The sequence below is a fragment of the Protomyctophum parallelum genome, assembly GCF_964188405.1.
Source record: "Protomyctophum parallelum genome assembly, chromosome: 6".
NCBI lineage: Eukaryota > Metazoa > Chordata > Actinopteri > Myctophiformes > Myctophidae > Protomyctophum > Protomyctophum parallelum.
In genome coordinates this window covers 39,684,336-39,701,953 of record NC_139701.1, presented here as the reverse complement: position 1 = coordinate 39,701,953, position 17,618 = coordinate 39,684,336, and the positions used below count along the sequence as shown (strand labels likewise).

Below are 17,618 nucleotides of genomic sequence, written 5' to 3'. Positions count from 1 at the left end.
GCCTGTCTCAAGCATTTACCCACCCCCCCACCATTCGGCATACAGTTTCTACTGATTACGTTACTGCATTCTATACATTTTAAATGCAAGTTTGGCATTCACCAACATGGACCAAATCTCAAGCGCATCGTCTCTCCATTATGAAAAAAAGAACATGGACAGTTTATTTATAATTTACTTTAAGCTGAATTCATTGGTAATGACTGACATATCAAAACATGTCAATGATATCAAAATGCATTATACAGTATTTACAAGAAAAAGTAAATTAAAGGATAGGGGGGGGGGGGGGGGGTGGAGTGAGGGAGGGGTGCTGCAGACAGACCGGGAGGAGGAGTAATAATGGATGATCTATACTTCATCGTACGATGCGTCGCTCACTGAAAATAACAGATTTTAAGGTGGGGGTGGGGGGGGAGGAGCGGCGTCATCGTGGGACGAGGCACAAATCTTAAGCTCTTAAGATTTTCCAAAGTAGCCGGTCTACAAGCTCATAACATATCGTATCACACGACGACACGTTGTGAGGTTGTAGATCAGCTATTTTGTTTAAATCGGGACGCCATGGTGAAAGTGGTTAAAGCCCAACTACCCTGGAGGTGTCTCTGCTGAACTCTGAACACAACCTGGTTCACATTGCTAGCAGACGAACAACGAGAACATCAATCACATCAGGCTCAATGATTACTGTTTTTTATAACTTTATCTTCTTTTTTACAACTGTTACATATGCACTCTAGAGTGACTTCATAGCTTTGAAACAGTGATAGAGGGTTGCTCAGGCCGAGGGTACATGATATACCCAAAAGAACAAATGAAATAATATAAAATAAAAATGTTTTATTTTTCCCCTTTGTGTGCAGATTCTGTGGGCTTTTCCGTGAATATAATTTGTAGAAATTCAAATTATAACAATTAAAAAAAGAATCAAGAAAAAGGTCTGACTTACATTTCAGTCCAACCAAACAGAAATACATACATTACAAATGCAGCCTAAACAAGTGTTCCTCTTCTTTAGACCCTTGTGGCAACATCATCCGTTTACCCTTAGTCCATATCAGTTCTTCCAGCACTAGAGCCATCACAACCCAAACCCTGTATCCAATTTCCCGCACATACAGTCATTGACTCAGTGGGGCCTGGTTGGTGGGAGCTCCGAGGAGAAGATTATTTAGCCTGTCTCATCGGGGCAAAGATACTGGATCACAAGGATCTGTGAGTCCGACCCAAACTGAACATGAGAGAGGGTAGGCGTTGCTGTACGTGAGTAACAGAGGTCCCAGAATCTCTCCACGTTCACAGTTCGGAGACGTTGGCATGGGACTAGACGACATCCTGGGAGAATACATTGCGTCTCCAGTCCTTAGTGAGATTTGAAATCAAACAGAGTGATGGAGAAGGAGACAGGCTGGGGCAGGGGGGAGGGGGGTTCACAGACAAGTTGTAAATAACAAAATAACCACAATAGAAGCTAAATATGTTGTATTTACAGGCAAGACCAAATCCTTGAAAGAGAAAAGATGATTTACAAATATCTCCCTCTCTCTTCATTCATACTGACTGAGAAATGGCATAACAGATGGGCAGTTGTGAGTTAAAAAGGAAAAAAAAGAAAAAAAAAAATATCCTACTAGGAACATAATGCTATAATAATTAATTACATTAGAGCAGTCCATTCCTACACAATAAAAGTAGCGTGTCTGTGTGTGTGTGTGTGTGGTGGGGGGGAGTGGGGGCTTATTAAGACAATATACCTAAGAATGGGATTATGTCTGTGTACCAGGATACAGCAAGGCTCAGGGAAATCCACTGTTTCAACTGTATGTGTAGCTTTAGCCAAGCTGAGCTAAAAAAAGAACCTGAGCACAAACCCATCACACTAAAGGTGAGGCTTATCATTTGTGAAAACCTCATATGTCCAAATATGTTACTTTTCAGGATTAAAATTCAAAAACAGCAAAAGTTGCAGATCTACAGGCTTGTGGTTCTGCTACTTTTGATGCTTTTGTGTGACGCTGTAGTATGATCAAGTAGGGCGTTAATTTAGCAAAACTTAGAATTAGAATATGGATATAAGCAGTTTCTGCCCGACTGCAACAAATTATTCCTACCACACCTTCAAGTTTGAAAGTTGGTGTGTTTGAAGCCATGACCTGTCAGACGTTAGAAACTCAGAGACATTAACAGAGGTGTGTGAGGGGAGTATGACGGTGACAAAAAACTAAACAAAAACGAAACATCAAATACCTAAAAATCATGTAAACAGAAGTATCATTGTGCATTTTCTTTTCTTTTTTCAACTGTGTGCTTATTCTGTCATTGTTGATGCTGTTGCTGAGATAAGATGTGCCCTTTACTGCAGGAAATCATAACTACATTATTAGAACAATAACATAATGACAATTATAATAATATTAGCATCATCATGAACAAAAAAAGAAATACAAACAATTAATGAAAGCCATTCTTGCCCTAAAATAAGATAATCAGTTCTTTTTTTCCTTTCTTTTTTCTCCCACAAAAGGGGCAGAGTTTTTCTTAATAAGGGTTTATAGATTTCAACCCCAATCAGTCACCTCCTGCATACCCTCATAGTAACTTAAGCTATGATCAGCACAATATAGTGGAGTGTTGTAGTTGTTGTTGGTGGTGGTGTGGAGCCGGCTGCACAACAGAACAGAACAGAACAGCACCTCCGTTGGGTATGAATGGCTCCCGTTGGGTATAGGGCCATAGTGAGACGGACCAGGGTGCAGGCTAGGATCTCTTTACTGTCCTGGGCTGGGGAGGAAGACCCGGCAGGGCTAAGGAGAACAGGCGGAGAGACCCTTGGCGCGGCCCGGGAGGTGGGTTTCATGCTCTCACTCCCATTTTGCAGGCACTGGGATGAGGGGCCTTGAGGGGGGTCCTGCTGTCCATGGGCATCCCCAGGGGCTGCAGGGTTGCCACAGCACACCATCCAGGAGGGGGGTGGGAGGTGGGTGGGATTTAGGAAGAAGGGAGTGGGAGGCAAGACACACCAGGAGGGACGGGTAAAGGAAGAGTAGGGTGAGGGAAGATGAAAAGGAAATAAAATAAAATAAAAGATAAAAATAAAATAAAAAATCACACACTCATCGTCATGTTGGGTGAATACTGTAAAGAGAGAGAAAAAAAAGAGGGAGGGGAGAAAAGATAAGCCAATACTACATTAAATGTCTTGTGCTACACAATTCCAGATTAAAGCAATACAACTAACTACGCTTCCCATGTACGGAATACCAGCTTTTGTGAGGCGCATACCACAGACCAGAAAACCTGTGTGGTGTCACTAACTAAACTAAAATCAGGATGAAAGTATTCTCTTTCTGCGTTCTGTCGGATAACAAGCGGCAAGCAAGAGCATAGTCCAGCCAAAGGGGAAATGTTAAGGAAATTCAGAAACAAGTAATTAAAATCAGGAGAAGCGCACTATATGACATTCTCTCCATGCATCAGAGAACGCATACTATGTGGTTCTCGTCCATGCTTACGGTTGCATGCCACGTGCCGTGTTTGGACTCTGTCCCATGTGATATACTCACACTTTCACTTTGGAATGGGTTTAAAAAGTTGCCTGCCATCTCCCCATCATCACGTGGAGTCCCAGGGGGATTGTTCATGCCTGCCATGTTGTTAGGAGAATTCTGAAACACAGGAGGACAGACGACATCAGGAAGAATGCAAAATGTCTCTCTCTATCAGAGTTCTTATTACGAGATCAATAAAGACAAATAACAATCCATTTTCCCAAATGACAGCATGCCCAGGGGGAAACAAAATCAGAGCACCATTATGTGTGCATGTGTTTTTCTCCCGGGAAGTTTATTTACATTTATTTGTATTCAATTTACTTCAACTATTTATACATTTCCATCACTGTAATTTTATAAAAAACAAAACATCAATTCCAATGTGTATAATGTGTACAGCAGAAAGTACTGAAGAGTCTCACCTTTGGCAACCCGTCCATGTCACCAGAGCCTGTGAACAGAGAAATACAATATTACAAATTATTATCATTACCAAATAATTAAACATTACCATCCTTCCAGTATCTAGTTACCTATTGACATTAGGGTCGCCCCACACCAAGCAAGGCTTCCCCACCAAGGGGGGGGGGGGGGGGGGGGAGGCTGCCCTCTCACAGGCAATAGCTGTTAATTAAGCTATTTGTTTCAGATACAGATGAGCCCAAACTCTATTGGCTTCATTGATCATGTCTCACCCACCTGTCTAGGGGATCAATGGGACTGCTCACTGCCCACATAATCTGCTTTTGCTTCGATCAATAAAAGGATTGGGAAGATAATGTTCCCCTTGTTATCCACAAGGGGGCAGCATCACACAACTAAAAAACCCTGTCATCCTTTTCGATATCAGATTCAGGGAACAGTAAAAACTTAAACTTAAAACTGTGACACAGCAGCTGGGCACACTGATGCAGTACTAATGCCATTATCTGCCATGGGGTCAGGATGGGTAACTCACCTAGTGATCCGTTCATATGGTGCTGCTCCATAGAGCCCATTCCGCCCATTGGCCCGTCGGGCCCCGGCCCCATTGGGAACTGAAATAGAAACATATCAACTTCATTCATCTGAAAGCTTGACACACCATTTCTTCATTCGTTTTCGCATTCTATGCCTCGTAACGTCACATTTGATATCGTCGCTTTTCAGTAACTCAGTACAGTACAGTTTTGAGAGGCGCTAGCCCCTTTTAGTTACCGTCCACAAACCTTGTCTTAAACAAACTTAAATTCCCATTGACAATGAATGGAGAATTTTACGTCATAGTGTCTGAGCAAATAGGCATAGTGTCTATTTTACGTCATGATGATGTACGACGATAAGACACGGTTAAAAAAATATTGAACGAATGAAAAGTAATAAAAAAATGCTTCTGACAAAACCAGCTAACACCATTGGATCCTCAATCTGTCTGCTAAATCAGCTAACTCTACCAGAAGGGGTGGAGTTAGCTGGTTTAGCCCTCTCCCCTGTGTGGCAGAGGCATGGATTAGCCCTGGAGAATCCAACGTCAGCTGTTCTTAATCCTTAGCAATGATGGACAAAACCGGCCCGGACGGTTAGCTCAACCGTCTGGGTACCTACTGTAGGCCGCCAAGCCGGCGTGCCACGGGTTAGACTCCCGAGGCCGACGGCCTTTGCCGCGTGTCACTCTCCATCTCTCTCCCCCTTTCCTGTCTGACCACTGTTCCCTATCCATAAAGGCATCAAAAGCCTCCCAACTCCACTTGAGCTGGATGTTTAAAATCTCCTGAAAAATGTACATTTTGGAGTTGGTTTCTGGCCGACAACAGAGATGTGATAAGTAGGCCATAAGAAACTAACCTGACTCTGCCAGTTGGGGGCGGTATTGGGTAACCATGTTCCCCAACACAGCATCCATCTGAGATCGCTCAGGGGATTGAGCTAACACCTAACCGCTCCCCATGGAAGCAGACAAATAGGCTGAATAGGTCAACACTGAAGTGATTAACTAGTGTTACATGACTTACATTAGGTCTGTTACCGCCAGGGCCGATGGGGTTCATCATCGTGTAGATGTTTTCACTTGAGTTTGTTGAGTCTGAGGAGACAACATCAGTCAAAGATGCATGAGAAACATAAGAGGTGGCCCAATGTTTGACCACTGTCCTGTCAAGTAGGCCTATATCAGTCCAATCCACCTTAACACTGACCAATCCATTCGTAATCCAGCGACACTATTGTGGAGGCACTCAACAAGGACCTGCACACATTGTGTCTGTCCTCCAAAACACTACAAAAGATAAGGTGACCTTGATACGACATTGCAGGCATAAAGTTGTGAATTGTACTGTAGATAGAGATGAACAAATTAGACTAACAGCCTAAAATCATAGGTGCTCTGTGTGTGTGTGTGTGTGTGTGTGTGTGTGTGTGTGTGTGTGTGCACGCAAGTGCGTGCATGCGCGCGAGCGTCCGTGCGTGCGTGTGAAAGAGAGTGAAGTGGTTAGTGAGATCTCTATACTGTATGTTTGTGGCCCTGAATCTAGCTTATGCTGTTGTGACCAAAGGAGTGGGAGTTTGGTGGGCACTGCTGAGTATGTGGTGTGTGTGTGTGTGTGTGTGTGTGTGTGTGTGTGTGTGTGTGTGTGTGTGTGTGTGTGTGCGTGCGTGCGTGCGTGCGTGCGTGCGTGCGTGCGTGCGTGCGTGCGTGCGTGCGTGCGTGCGTGCGTGCGTGCGTGGGCACGTGAGAGCGAGCGGGCGAGTGAAAGTGAGCTTGTGCACACATGTGTGTCTTTGTGTGCCGTCTTGGCAAGTGCTGTGGAAAAATGCATTCCCTCCTATTGTACGTGTGAGCAGCAGCATTTTGTGCACCACGTTGCCCGGGCAACGTATCACAATAGAGGAAGGTATATAAATAATAAATAGTGGACACATAAAGAAGCTCTCCGCAGGTCCACAGAAACACAACGTTTACCGGATGTCGGCCCACAGTGTTTTGTTCTCCGCTAATCTGCCACAGAGACGTCGGATTGATGGATCAGAGCCCAACTGAGTCTGTTGATTGCAGACTGATAGTGACAAGCATCTGCTTTCCGTTAGGCAGCCATAACTAGCCCAGTGGTTCCCAACCTTTTTCACATTGGAGCCCACGCTTCATACATCGGACAGAAACTGAGGCACATGCATGCACGGCACCAACTTTGTGTGCTCTTTGTAAGATGCATAGTGACTATTGCCGATCTACGAACTCACAACGTGGTGTGGAGCGTGACGTGTTGTGAGCTTGCTGATATTTTGTTTTTCTGTATGACAATTTTGACTGATATACCACTGAGAACGTACAGGCAGACACCCCCCCACAGATTTACGTGAAGCTGCCACTTATATGGAATCTAACCTTTAAACATGCATGTGTCAGCTTTTGTCAATGCTTTAAGATATTTTTCTTTTCTGTCAGTTTTGACATTTTGTCAGTCTGTCACACAGACAGATGTGTGTGTGACTGAGATGAGGGCTGATGTTACTCAGTCAGCGAACAGTGCTCAACAGTGACAATGAACTCTTGAACTCACCTCCAGGGCTAGGCATGATGGGAGTTCCTGGTGGCCCGCCTCCCCCTGGAGGCCCCTGAGGGGAAAATGAGGGGAAAGAGAGAGGAGGTCAAAAGGAGAGAAGATGACTGCCCAATCTCCCTATACCCCCCCTCCGAGCAATTTATTTGGTATTTAGATTTATTTAGATACCTGTAAATAATTTTCATGTTTTTTGAGGTATCTTCAATTAATGTCATCATTGTATTGTGAATGAATGCATTGGGACCCGAATGGAAACAAGACCGCAAGGTCTTTTTTCGGTGCTATCCTTTTGGATAAATGTGCTTTTGACTGTACCATGTACTGTTTTTGATATTGTCTAATAAAATAATCAATCCAAAAAAAAGGGAACAAGAAAGAGAGAGAGAAGAACGTGAGAGCTCTACTATGTGATTTAACTATCAATATATGATATTTAATGACCTATCGTGGTTTTGAACCCATCGTAAAAATAAAAATAAAAACCTGGCTGAAACGTACCACATAGTTGCCCGGAGATGAAGACGAATACGCTATCTGTGAAGGAGAGGAAACATTGAAAATGAGACATTACCATCATAAACATCCTACTGTACATTGTGTAGCTAGCAACCACTGTCACAAGCAATGACACTTACTGAGTTGGCATTAGGGTTAGGCCAAGGACCTCTTCCACCAGGACCCCTGAAGGACAACAGACACAGACATTACAACTTTTACAAGCAGGAAGCACACTGACTGTATATTGCACTACTCAATAGCACATTTGTTTAATATGCAGCAGGAGTGCATGCATCACCGCAGGCAGTCGTCACTGCCAGAGCCATCCTTGGCATTCCATTAGTGACTTTGTATCCGTCGCTTATGCAAGATTAATCCCTTCGTGCTTTATTCCCCCTCATTCAGTCCAATCGTGACAAAAGCAACTCTGCTCTGTCTGTTATCGCTAGCCAAGGAGATGTTGGGATTGAGATTGGTAATAATTTAGAATTAACAGAACGTTGCTTTGAATGTCTCCATCGAGTCAGTCAGTATCCAACACCGTGCTTGGATGTATGCAGGTGACAAACTGACTTCACAGGACGAGAGGAGAATACTTAAAATCCAAAGCACAGCGTGGCAAAGCCTAATCCCATTATGAGACATGCATGTACTGTATCAAGACAAATTCAAATAAATAACATACCATTGCTGACGGGCAGAAACCTTGTATCTCCATCTAATAGTTCAGTTTTTTATGTTATTTCTTAAAATAAATTATTTTGTCGTATAAGAGTGTCACACAAAGATAGCAAAAGTAGCTGTTGTACGAGCTGATGTGATGCAATTTTTTAATTTACTTTTGTACGTGATAGTGAAAATAGTTAATTCAAAGTGTGTGTAGACCTATATGATGTTTTATAAATATTTAACAAATTAAAACTATTAACTTGGCTTGCGACTGCATAATAACTACATTGAATCCATTTCCTGAAAAATAACGGTTTTGAACATACAAGTTTTCCCGCCTCACAGCGGTATAAATGTACTAACATGTTCATCCCGGGCATCCCTGGCCCCATGGAGTTGGGTGGAGGTCTCATCCCCCCGCCGTAGTTCTGCACAGAAAGAGAAAAGAACACAGCAGTCAGTCAGCATGGCCTGCCCACCCACTCGCTGGAAGTCAAACGGAAAGTTTTGAATCTTAATGAAGGTCAGCAACACTCATGTCTCCCACTAACCGACGTTTAATTATGTGTATGTATGCTCTGTGCGTGAGCAGGTAGGTGTGTGTGTGTGTGTGTGTGTGTGTGTGTGTGTGTGTGTGTCTGTCTGTCTGTCTGTGTGTGTGTGTGTGTGCGGGCGCGTGCCTGCTTCCCTATGAGTGCCTGTGCATGTTTACGTGGTAGTCCAGCAGGGTTTTTTGGCTGGCACCCTGTGTGTGTGTGTGTGTGTGTGTTGTGTGTGTTTGGGTGTATGTAGGGGCAGCTCCACTCAGAGGCAGAGTTTTGTTCAGCAGACGATTACACTTGTCGAGCAGATGCCACACCAGCTGCTGTTACGCTCACTGCCAAAGTCACCCAGCCAGGGTGGCACAGAACGGCGCAGAGGGGCACAGCGAGTGTGTGTGTGAGTGTGTGTGTGAGTGTGTGAGTGTGTGTGTGTGTGTGTGTGTGTGTGTGTGTGTGTGTGTGTGTGCGTGTGCGTGTGTGCATACTTGCACATGTGTGACAGGGGGGTGGTGTTGATTGGGGGTACTACTGCACAAACTGTTTTGGAAGTACAATATTTTTAGGCAGACAGACGATCCGTACACGTGTGCTGTGCTTAATGCATGCATGGATCGTCTATAAAGGAAGCCGTTTTAACACCGAATCACACACACACACACACACACACACACACACACACACACACACACACACACACACAGGCTGAAACTTATTAAAAGGACACCCAGAGAGGGCCCACTGCCCAACTAACCAGTCAAAATGCATGCATATGAGCGTTTAAGGTATTATCCCTCAGTTGGTCTCTGTCGGTGGTACGGCGGGGGAAATTGTTACAATGCTAAATCAAATGTGCACCACATCCACCAAAGAAAGACTATTTGCATGTACTGTAATTGCATGATGCAATTGCATCTTCAGTCCTGTCTGTGTGCAGGTTATACCCTTTGGCTAAAGGAGGATATCATCGCTGTTGGGCAGAAACCTCTTACTTATACCTTAACTTCTAACGTTTTGTGTTTCTTGGTAAATGCCCTACTTGATCATACAACAGGCGTCACAACAAAGTATCAAAGGAAGATCTGCAAGTGCAAAACGTGGCGCAAACCGCAAAGTGACACGTTTTAAACTAGTAGGCCTACTGTAGATCTGCAGCTTTTATTTATTATTTGAATCTGAAAAGTAACTGTTTTGGACAAATGCAGTTTCCACGCGACAGACGATTTAGAGAGTGGCTTAACCCACCCGAGAATATAAAATACAACATAATACTGAAAATGCAAACAAACAAGTACATTTAAATTATTTATAGCGCCCTTTCTACCAATTCTCACACCCCCTATTGTTTGGTTTGGATGTGGTTTGAACATACATTATGATACACATTACATTACATCACAGGGAGACCATCTCTCTGGAAGATGGGATCCGTGTGTCCAAATACTGTTTCAAAAGGAGGTTAAAATGGTTCACTTCGCCCTCAACATGCACACAATGTGTCAGTTTGCCTACAAATCAATGTTGGCACTGCATTGGCTTTAAAAACTAAACCATTTTAGTTGATGGATCCTGGCTACTGCAGGTGTTTTACAACTCCTCATAGCCTTTTATATAAATGTGGCTGATAATCATACAAATGGATTCATCTCACTGTGCTTATGAATGCGTGGCTGGGTGGGTCGATTAACATAAGCCTATAAGACTATCACTCTGCATGGCCTTGTTGTTATAGTTAAACTAACCACTTACAACCTGGCGTGTAGATTGGCCCTTTTGGTTGCACAGACTAACATTGAAAGATTAGTAAAAAAAACACTCCAAAACTAAAATGCAATAGGCTATGTAGAGAAAGGCAGTTAATGAGTTAATTGATCAGTAAATAATTAGATCCCTACATTAGATTTATCACTACAGTGTGTGCGCACGTGTGTGTGTGTGTGTGTGTGTGTGTGTGTGTGTGTGTGTGTGTGTGTGTGTGTGTGTGTGTGTGTGTGCGTGGTATACCTGTGGGCCCATGCCCCCCATGCCTCGGGGGGGATTCATTCTCATTGGACCTCCCATGTTTGGATGTCCTGTGATACAAAGATGTGAGAAAAGGAAAGTAGTGTTAGTTAGTCTTTGTATTCATGTTCAGACTCAGACACACAACCATTCTTCTTTCTCCAAAGAGAGAAAGAGAGAGAGAGAGAGTCTGTGTTACACTGCAACGCGATCGACAATTTTCAGTATGCATCCAAATTGATTGCTCAACAGTGCTCAGGCATTACGACGCCATCAAGGCTTGCCAAAATATTTTTTGTCGACAAAATCGTATGATATATAGTCGACTAAAACTATACTTTTCAGAAATGAAGTTGTATTAACAAGACATAAGCATGCGTGCGTAATGGAGCCTACCTTGTGGTCTTGTGGGGTCCAGGCTGTTTGGAAGGAGCGGTTGTGACCCAGGGATGCCCCCAGGGGGCTGATTTGGCATGCGGAGGGAGGGCCTGGGGCCACCTGGGTACCGAGGAGACATGAATGGCTGCGAGGACGGACAAGGACAGAATGGAAGGACACAGAGTTAAGACTCTATTTCAGAATGATTACTGTGGATAAAGCTACGAGTGTTGAGCAAACAGAACTGACCATCAGCACCCTCTTCACTGTATTCTGATAACTACATGCTGAACTCAGAATGTAGGGTTGATGAATTACCATCTCAGGTCAGCAGGGGGAACTATTGTGTTGAGGAAAGACCTTTTTTGGGGGACAGGGAGTGTGGTTTTGTCGCACTTCAGCGTGCAAGAAACATGGATGGTCTTTAAGTTTTAGAAACAAGACCACGGCTTTCAAAAAGTAATTTAGATTGAAGTGAAGGGATCACAAAGAAAGACGGAAAGAATGCAATGTGTGAGGGTAAGAAATAAGGAGAGCAGAGAGGCAGTTTTAAAGAATGGAGAGAGGGAGAGAGAGAGAGAGAGAGAGAGAGAGGGAGGTAAGACAACTGAAAGGTGGGAAGTAGGGCCGATAGTAGGATGCAAATCTGCTTAAACGTTCAGCTCTGTAATTTATTTGATGTCTTCTGTAAACTATCAGACACCCATACGTCTTTCATGGAGACACAGTGCTGTGACTGATTCCTAACAGGAACCAAAGACACTCTCCTCCCCACAGATGATGCTTCAGCTCAAGAACGAGCCCCAGACGCCCCATCCAGCATCAGCACACATCTGGTGAATAATGTAAGACGCCGAAGAAGACAAATGTTCTTTTCCAAACTGCCTGTGAGCATACAGTATCATCGACGTCTGCCTGTGAGCATACAGTATCATCCATGTCAGGTTGGAAACCTCATGATGTCCAACACTGTTATTCATATTAAGACCTGAGATCAGATTCTAAAAATGTCTTCTACATCCTGACAGTTTTCTGAAAAAGCTATGTTTCTATGTCAGTCGTTCTTCGATTTTTCAATAGCTAAAGCATAACATAATGCTAACACCAAAAGGGGTTCCCGCCCAAAATGGAAGCAGATCTACGAGCTCAAACTTTGGATGTTTTTGTGTGACGCTGTAGTAGTATGATCAAGTTGGGTGCTTATTTATGAAAAGAAAAAAAAGTTAGAATATGGAGATAAGAGTTTTCTGCCCTACAGCAACAACATACTAGTATTATGTTCAGCAATTTGATTATACTAGACCTTACCCGTTCTGAATATATGAACACCAAATGATGTACAGTGAGGGTAATGCGATGTAATAGATGACATTTCTGATTGGGAGGTCATTGTCCTGTCTCGCAGCGCTATAGCGCACGTAGGCATGTTTTTGCAATAAACGTTTTAAAATTTTAAATGTCATCCTATGGATGAAAATGGAATTGCTTTGGGCTCTCCGTTGATTAAACCACCTTTGACTGTGAATGAAATTCGGTTGGTGATTTTTGTAATTTTTTGTAAAACAGGACCCTCCCACTAACTTTGGACGCCGATTACAGTCGAACGATACAGACTATGACATTTCTGCCTGCGGTGTTTTAATCGGATAGGTCCAGAGATCATGTGTACCGTTTTTTGTGAGATTTGCACAAAAGCTGTAGGTGGAAGAGCCAAAAGTGTGTTTTGAAGAAAAGTCAAAATGGCGGAAAATCTATCCTGACGTAAATGGGCATGGCCTATATGGGGAGATGCGTCATGACTCATGACCCAAGGAATCCAGGGAAAGTGACATTTTGATTTTACGACATTCAAGAGTTATAAGGCGAAAATGTAAAGTGGGTTGTTATAGCGCCACCATGAGGCCGACTGATGTCAGACAGACAGACATTGCGTGTATTATAGTATGATGATGATGATGACAGCCAAACAATCAATCCAGGTTATTGAACATTAAGGCAACAGTCTGATATATCTCCATATTCTAACTACTACAGCGTCACACAAAAGCATCAGTCGAAGGATGAGGTAAATAGTGAGGACTGACTACAGCAACATGTCTTCACCTTCACCATCTCCTCAGTTGTCTATTCCTCTCTTTCTTTTTCTTTTGCCTTTGGTTTCTTCTCCGTTGCTCATCCTTTTGCCCATGTTGTGGTGTGCACGTTTGTGAGGACAATGCACGTGTGTGTGTGTGTGTGTGTGTGTGTGTGTGTGCGTGCGTGAGTGCGTGCGTGCGTGCGTATCAGGCCATGTTGCAATATTAATGGTGTATTGATGGACTCTGGTCCTGGTGAGTGCTGGGCGGAGGGGAGGCCATCCAGATGCACCTCCACTCCTTACAGCTGGGCCAACACAGCTAAATTATTCATCCCACCATCATGGATGTTGCACGGCCTGCCTGCAGCAACATGGGACCTGTGTGCCGTTTGCATGCAGCTTATGTGCTGTGCTTTTATGTACACGGTGTACACACTCGACATCTTGAGGGTTCATTTAACGCAGGGGGTTCAGAAACGGAACCATGAAGTGGACCTGCAAGGGCCCACTTGGTTCAATTTCTACACTCTCAAGATATAGTGGATAAATGGATAAATTAACAGAGGATTTTTACTGTGTATACGCTCGTGCATTACTCTGGCAAACCGTCTGGTTTCCAGCCTATGCATGTGTATGTGACTACTTACTATACGTGTGTGTGTGTGTGTGTGTGTGTGTGTGTGTGTGTGTGTGTGTGTGTGTGTGTGTGTGTGTCCTAGCTTGTGTGGGTGTGTGAGGGTGTGTGTGTGTGTGTGTGTGTGTGTGTGTGTGTGTGTGTGTGTGTGTGTGTGTGTGGCTGGGTGTGTAAAGTGCCTGTTCTGCCTATTTGGTAGTGAATGAGTCACAGAGTGAGTGAGTGACAGGATGACGGTGGAGTGTCTCACCTGGCCATGAGGCCCCATCATGGGGTTGTTGGGGTTGTGTGTGTGTGTGTGTGTGTGTGTGTGTGTGTGTGTGTGTGTGTGTGTGTGTGTGTGTGTGTGTGTGTGCTCACCTGGCCATGAGGCCCCATCATGGGGTTGTTGGGGTTGTGTGGGGGAGGCTGTGCATGGGGGGACGGCTGAGACCCTGGAGGACCCTGGAGAGGAAGGACATGGAAGCACATGAAACGGAACGCTTCGGGGATTCCACCGAGTACATTTAGTCAATTTGATAAGTTGCATTCCACACAGCTGTTTCATAAAATCAGTTTTCTCCGTGGCATCAAGAAGTCTGTGGATGATGTTACATGATATTATGTACAATATGAACAACAGTACTATGAAATGCAACAGACAATACATGGGCTGCCATTCATCAATCTAAGAAGAAACCAGCGCAGATCCGAGCACAGAAACCGTCTATGACAGGATTCACATAATATTATGATTCATGACGCTTTGTTAAATGTGGGGGATGATACACGATATAGCCTAGATATGTGTAAAAAGAAATCCAAGAAGAAAAACTACTCCAAACTCGAAATGCACATTCAATTGAACCAACTTCTGTAGTTCTAAGCAGCACATTGCAGCAGCCTGAAAAAGGAAGTTGGAAAAAAAAAGCCCAGTGAGGGAAAACAATGTATCTGGGGAGGGGTCTCTTTTGTTTTCTGTATTTGGTGGGATTGTTTTGATTTTGTCTATGGGTGGGTTATATTGTTTTTGACTATTTGTATCACGTGTGATACATGTGAAAAAACAGACATAAACCATTATCTCTCTCACAACACATTTTTGAAACCCTGTTAACAACATCCTCTCAATCCAAACCGCGGGGTGCCTCGGACGTGTATGCACGTCTTTAGGTCCTATTTGGTCACAATGACAATGAGAAAGCAGTATGTGACCAATGTAGCAGCAGTCAGTCATGGAGATAGTTCACTTAAGCATTGGTCAGATATCAGCAGGTATCAGTGTATCTATCAGCCACCCTCACCCAAACATTCGTCCCTTTCACGTTGACTTATCGTTTTGTCTGAGTAAACACTGGTATGTAAAATGTATCTGCCCATATATTACTGTACATCCAGTTGTCATGCAGGTCCAATCTCCTGATATTGGCATATTCTGATGACATCATGAATTAAATATAAGCCTGAATACGTTCTGAGGTTCAATAAAGCATGTCTATTATCGACATGACAATCAAATAAACACAATAAAAACAAATTGCGGTGCTCCTGAACAGGCACTCACATGCCGTCTGCAAAGGCTCTACTCAACACGACAGACAGTCTTGAGTCAGATGCCATTTAACATCTGAATCTCATTTAGAGATTCAGATTGTCAAAGAGCCCTCTGTGTTCTGATGAGCCATCTCAAGAGTGAGGACAGAGGAGAGAGAGAGAGAGAGAGAGAGAGAGAGAGGGGCTCAGACTGAACGGCGTGTCAATGAGGACCTCTGTGGTTTCAACTCCTCACAGCATTAACCTCATTAACCTCTTATATCCACTCTTCTTCCCAGTAACCTCATCTGACTCTCTGCGTAGCCAGAAGCCACTCACTCACTGCAGCATGTTGGAGATCTGCTACTACAGTACAGGAGATATGGAGGACCACCCACCACGCTGCTACTCTCGCCTTATCTAGTCCTGTCATATAGGCTCAAGCCCTCTTCTATCAGGTATCAGTGCAGGTGTGTGTGTGTGTGTGTGTGTGTGTGTGTGTGTGTGTGTGTGTGTGTGTGTGTGTGTGTGTGTGTGTGTGTGTGTGTGTTCTATTTCTACAGGTGTGTGTCTGACATCACAGTGAAAGGCTTCAGGATTAGGGGATTACCCGTGTGCAACATAACCTGAAAGACATGCACTGGTAGCTACACAGACGCACGCATGCACACGCACACGCCCACGCACGCACACACATTATGAGTAACCGTATGAGTGACACCTCTGCACCTGGATAAGGACAACCACATCACTAGCAGAATCTCTCTCTGGCCCCTTTTCCATCGGAGTTGAACCGGTTCCGTTCTTTTTCCCTGCCTCATTTTTAACCAATTAATTGGTTCAGATCCCTAACAGTTGGTTCGGAACTGAATACTGAACCAAAACATACTTTTTCTTGCCGTGGGAACCAAAGTGGGCTTGTCACTATTCAGGTTGAAAGATGCAAATGTGATATAAACTACCATAAAACAATAAAGAACAGAATGAGTTCTAGAACAAAAGCTGATTATTATTATTGGGGTTTTTTGGGGGGAGGGGGGGTACTGGGTATAGATTTATTATTAATTATTCTCCACGGAACCCAAGGCTCGGCCCGGCCCGACTAATTAGTATACATTTTGGGTCCGGTCTGGCCCGAAACCACCGGGTTGGGTCGGGTAGACTCTGCAGGGTAAGATACATACCCTGAAGAGGGCAATAAGATGCCCTCTGCAGGGTAAGATACATACCCTGAAGAGGGCAATAAGATGCCCTCTGCAGGGTAAGATACATACCCTGAAGAGGGCAATAAGATGCCCTCTGCAGGGTAAGATACATACCCTGAAGAGGGCAATAAGATGCCCTCTGCAGGGTAAGATACATACCCTGAAGAGGGCAATACTATGCCCTCTGCAGGGTAAGATACATACCCTGAAGAGGGCAATAATATGCCCTCTGCAGGGTAAGATACATACCCTGAAGAGGGCAATAAGATGCCCTCTGCAGGGTAAGATACATACCCTGAAGAGGGCAATAAGATGCCCTCTGCAGGGTAAGATACATACCCTGAAGAGGGCAATAAGATGCCCTCTGCAGGGTAAGATACATACCCTGAAGAGGGCAATAAGATGCCCTCTGCAGGGTAAGATACATACCCTGAAGAGGGCAATAATATGCCCTCTGCAGGGTAAGATACATACCCTGAAGAGGGCAATAATATGCCCTCTGCAGGGTAAGATACATACCCTGCAGAGGGCAATAAGATGCCCTCTGCAGGGTAAGATACATACCCTGCAGAGGGCAATAAGATGCCCTCTGCAGGGTAAGATACATACCCTGAAGAGGGCAATAAGATGCCCTCTGCAGGGTAAGATACATACCCTGAAGAGGGCAATAAGATGCCCTCTGCAGGGTAAGATACATACCCTGCAGAGGGCAATAAGATGCCCTCTGCAGGGTAAGATACATACCCTGAAGAGGGCAATAAGATGCCCTCTGCAGGGTAAGATACATACCCTGAAGAGGGCAATAAGATGCCCTCTGCAGGGTAAGATACATACCCTGCAGAGGGCAATAAGATGCCTTCTGCAGGGTAAGATACATACCCTGAAGAGGGCAATAAGATGCCTTCTGCAGGGTAAGATACATACCCTGAAGAGGGCAATAAGATGCCTTCTGCAGGGTAAGATACATACCCTGAAGAGGGCAATAAGATGCCCTCTGCAGGGTAAGATACATACC

General features: G+C 44.2%; 1 protein-coding gene across 4 annotated transcripts; it reads right to left on the bottom strand.

The window, feature by feature from the left end:
- Positions 1-707: 707 nt before the first annotated feature.
- LOC310860726 (single-stranded DNA-binding protein 3-like) lies at positions 708-14,327 on the bottom strand. Of its 4 annotated transcripts, none has more exons than XM_083767845.1 (12): positions 14,247-14,327; positions 11,194-11,320; positions 10,801-10,868; positions 8,621-8,685; positions 7,726-7,771; positions 7,589-7,624; positions 7,088-7,142; positions 5,543-5,613; positions 4,510-4,588; positions 3,974-4,002; positions 3,564-3,665; positions 708-3,135 (listed from the first exon to the last, which is right to left on the bottom strand). In XM_083767845.1, the coding sequence occupies exons 1-12, from the start codon at positions 14,265-14,267 to the stop codon at positions 3,106-3,108; spliced, it is 729 nt and encodes a 242-aa protein (XP_083623971.1). In that variant the 5' UTR covers positions 14,268-14,327; the 3' UTR covers positions 708-3,105. The 4 variants fall into 4 exon arrangements, with proteins under 4 accessions (XP_083623971.1, XP_083623969.1, XP_083623972.1 ...); XM_083767843.1 differs by having other exon boundaries at positions 708-2,934; XM_083767846.1 differs by lacking the exon at positions 14,247-14,327 and adding an exon at positions 14,137-14,170.
- Positions 14,328-17,618: the final 3,291 nt, after the last annotated feature.

Coding starts and splice junctions, on each gene's coding strand:
- LOC310860726 (XM_083767843.1), bottom strand. CDS start 14,267: ATGATGGGGCCTCATGGCCAG. Junction 8,686..10,800: donor TGGGGGGCATGGGCCCACAG/GTATACCACGCA, acceptor CTTTCTGTGCAG/AACTACGGCGGGGGGATGAG. Junction 7,772..8,620: donor GGGATGCCCGGGATGAACAT/GTTAGTACATTT, acceptor GTTGTCCTTCAG/GGGTCCTGGTGGAAGAGGTC.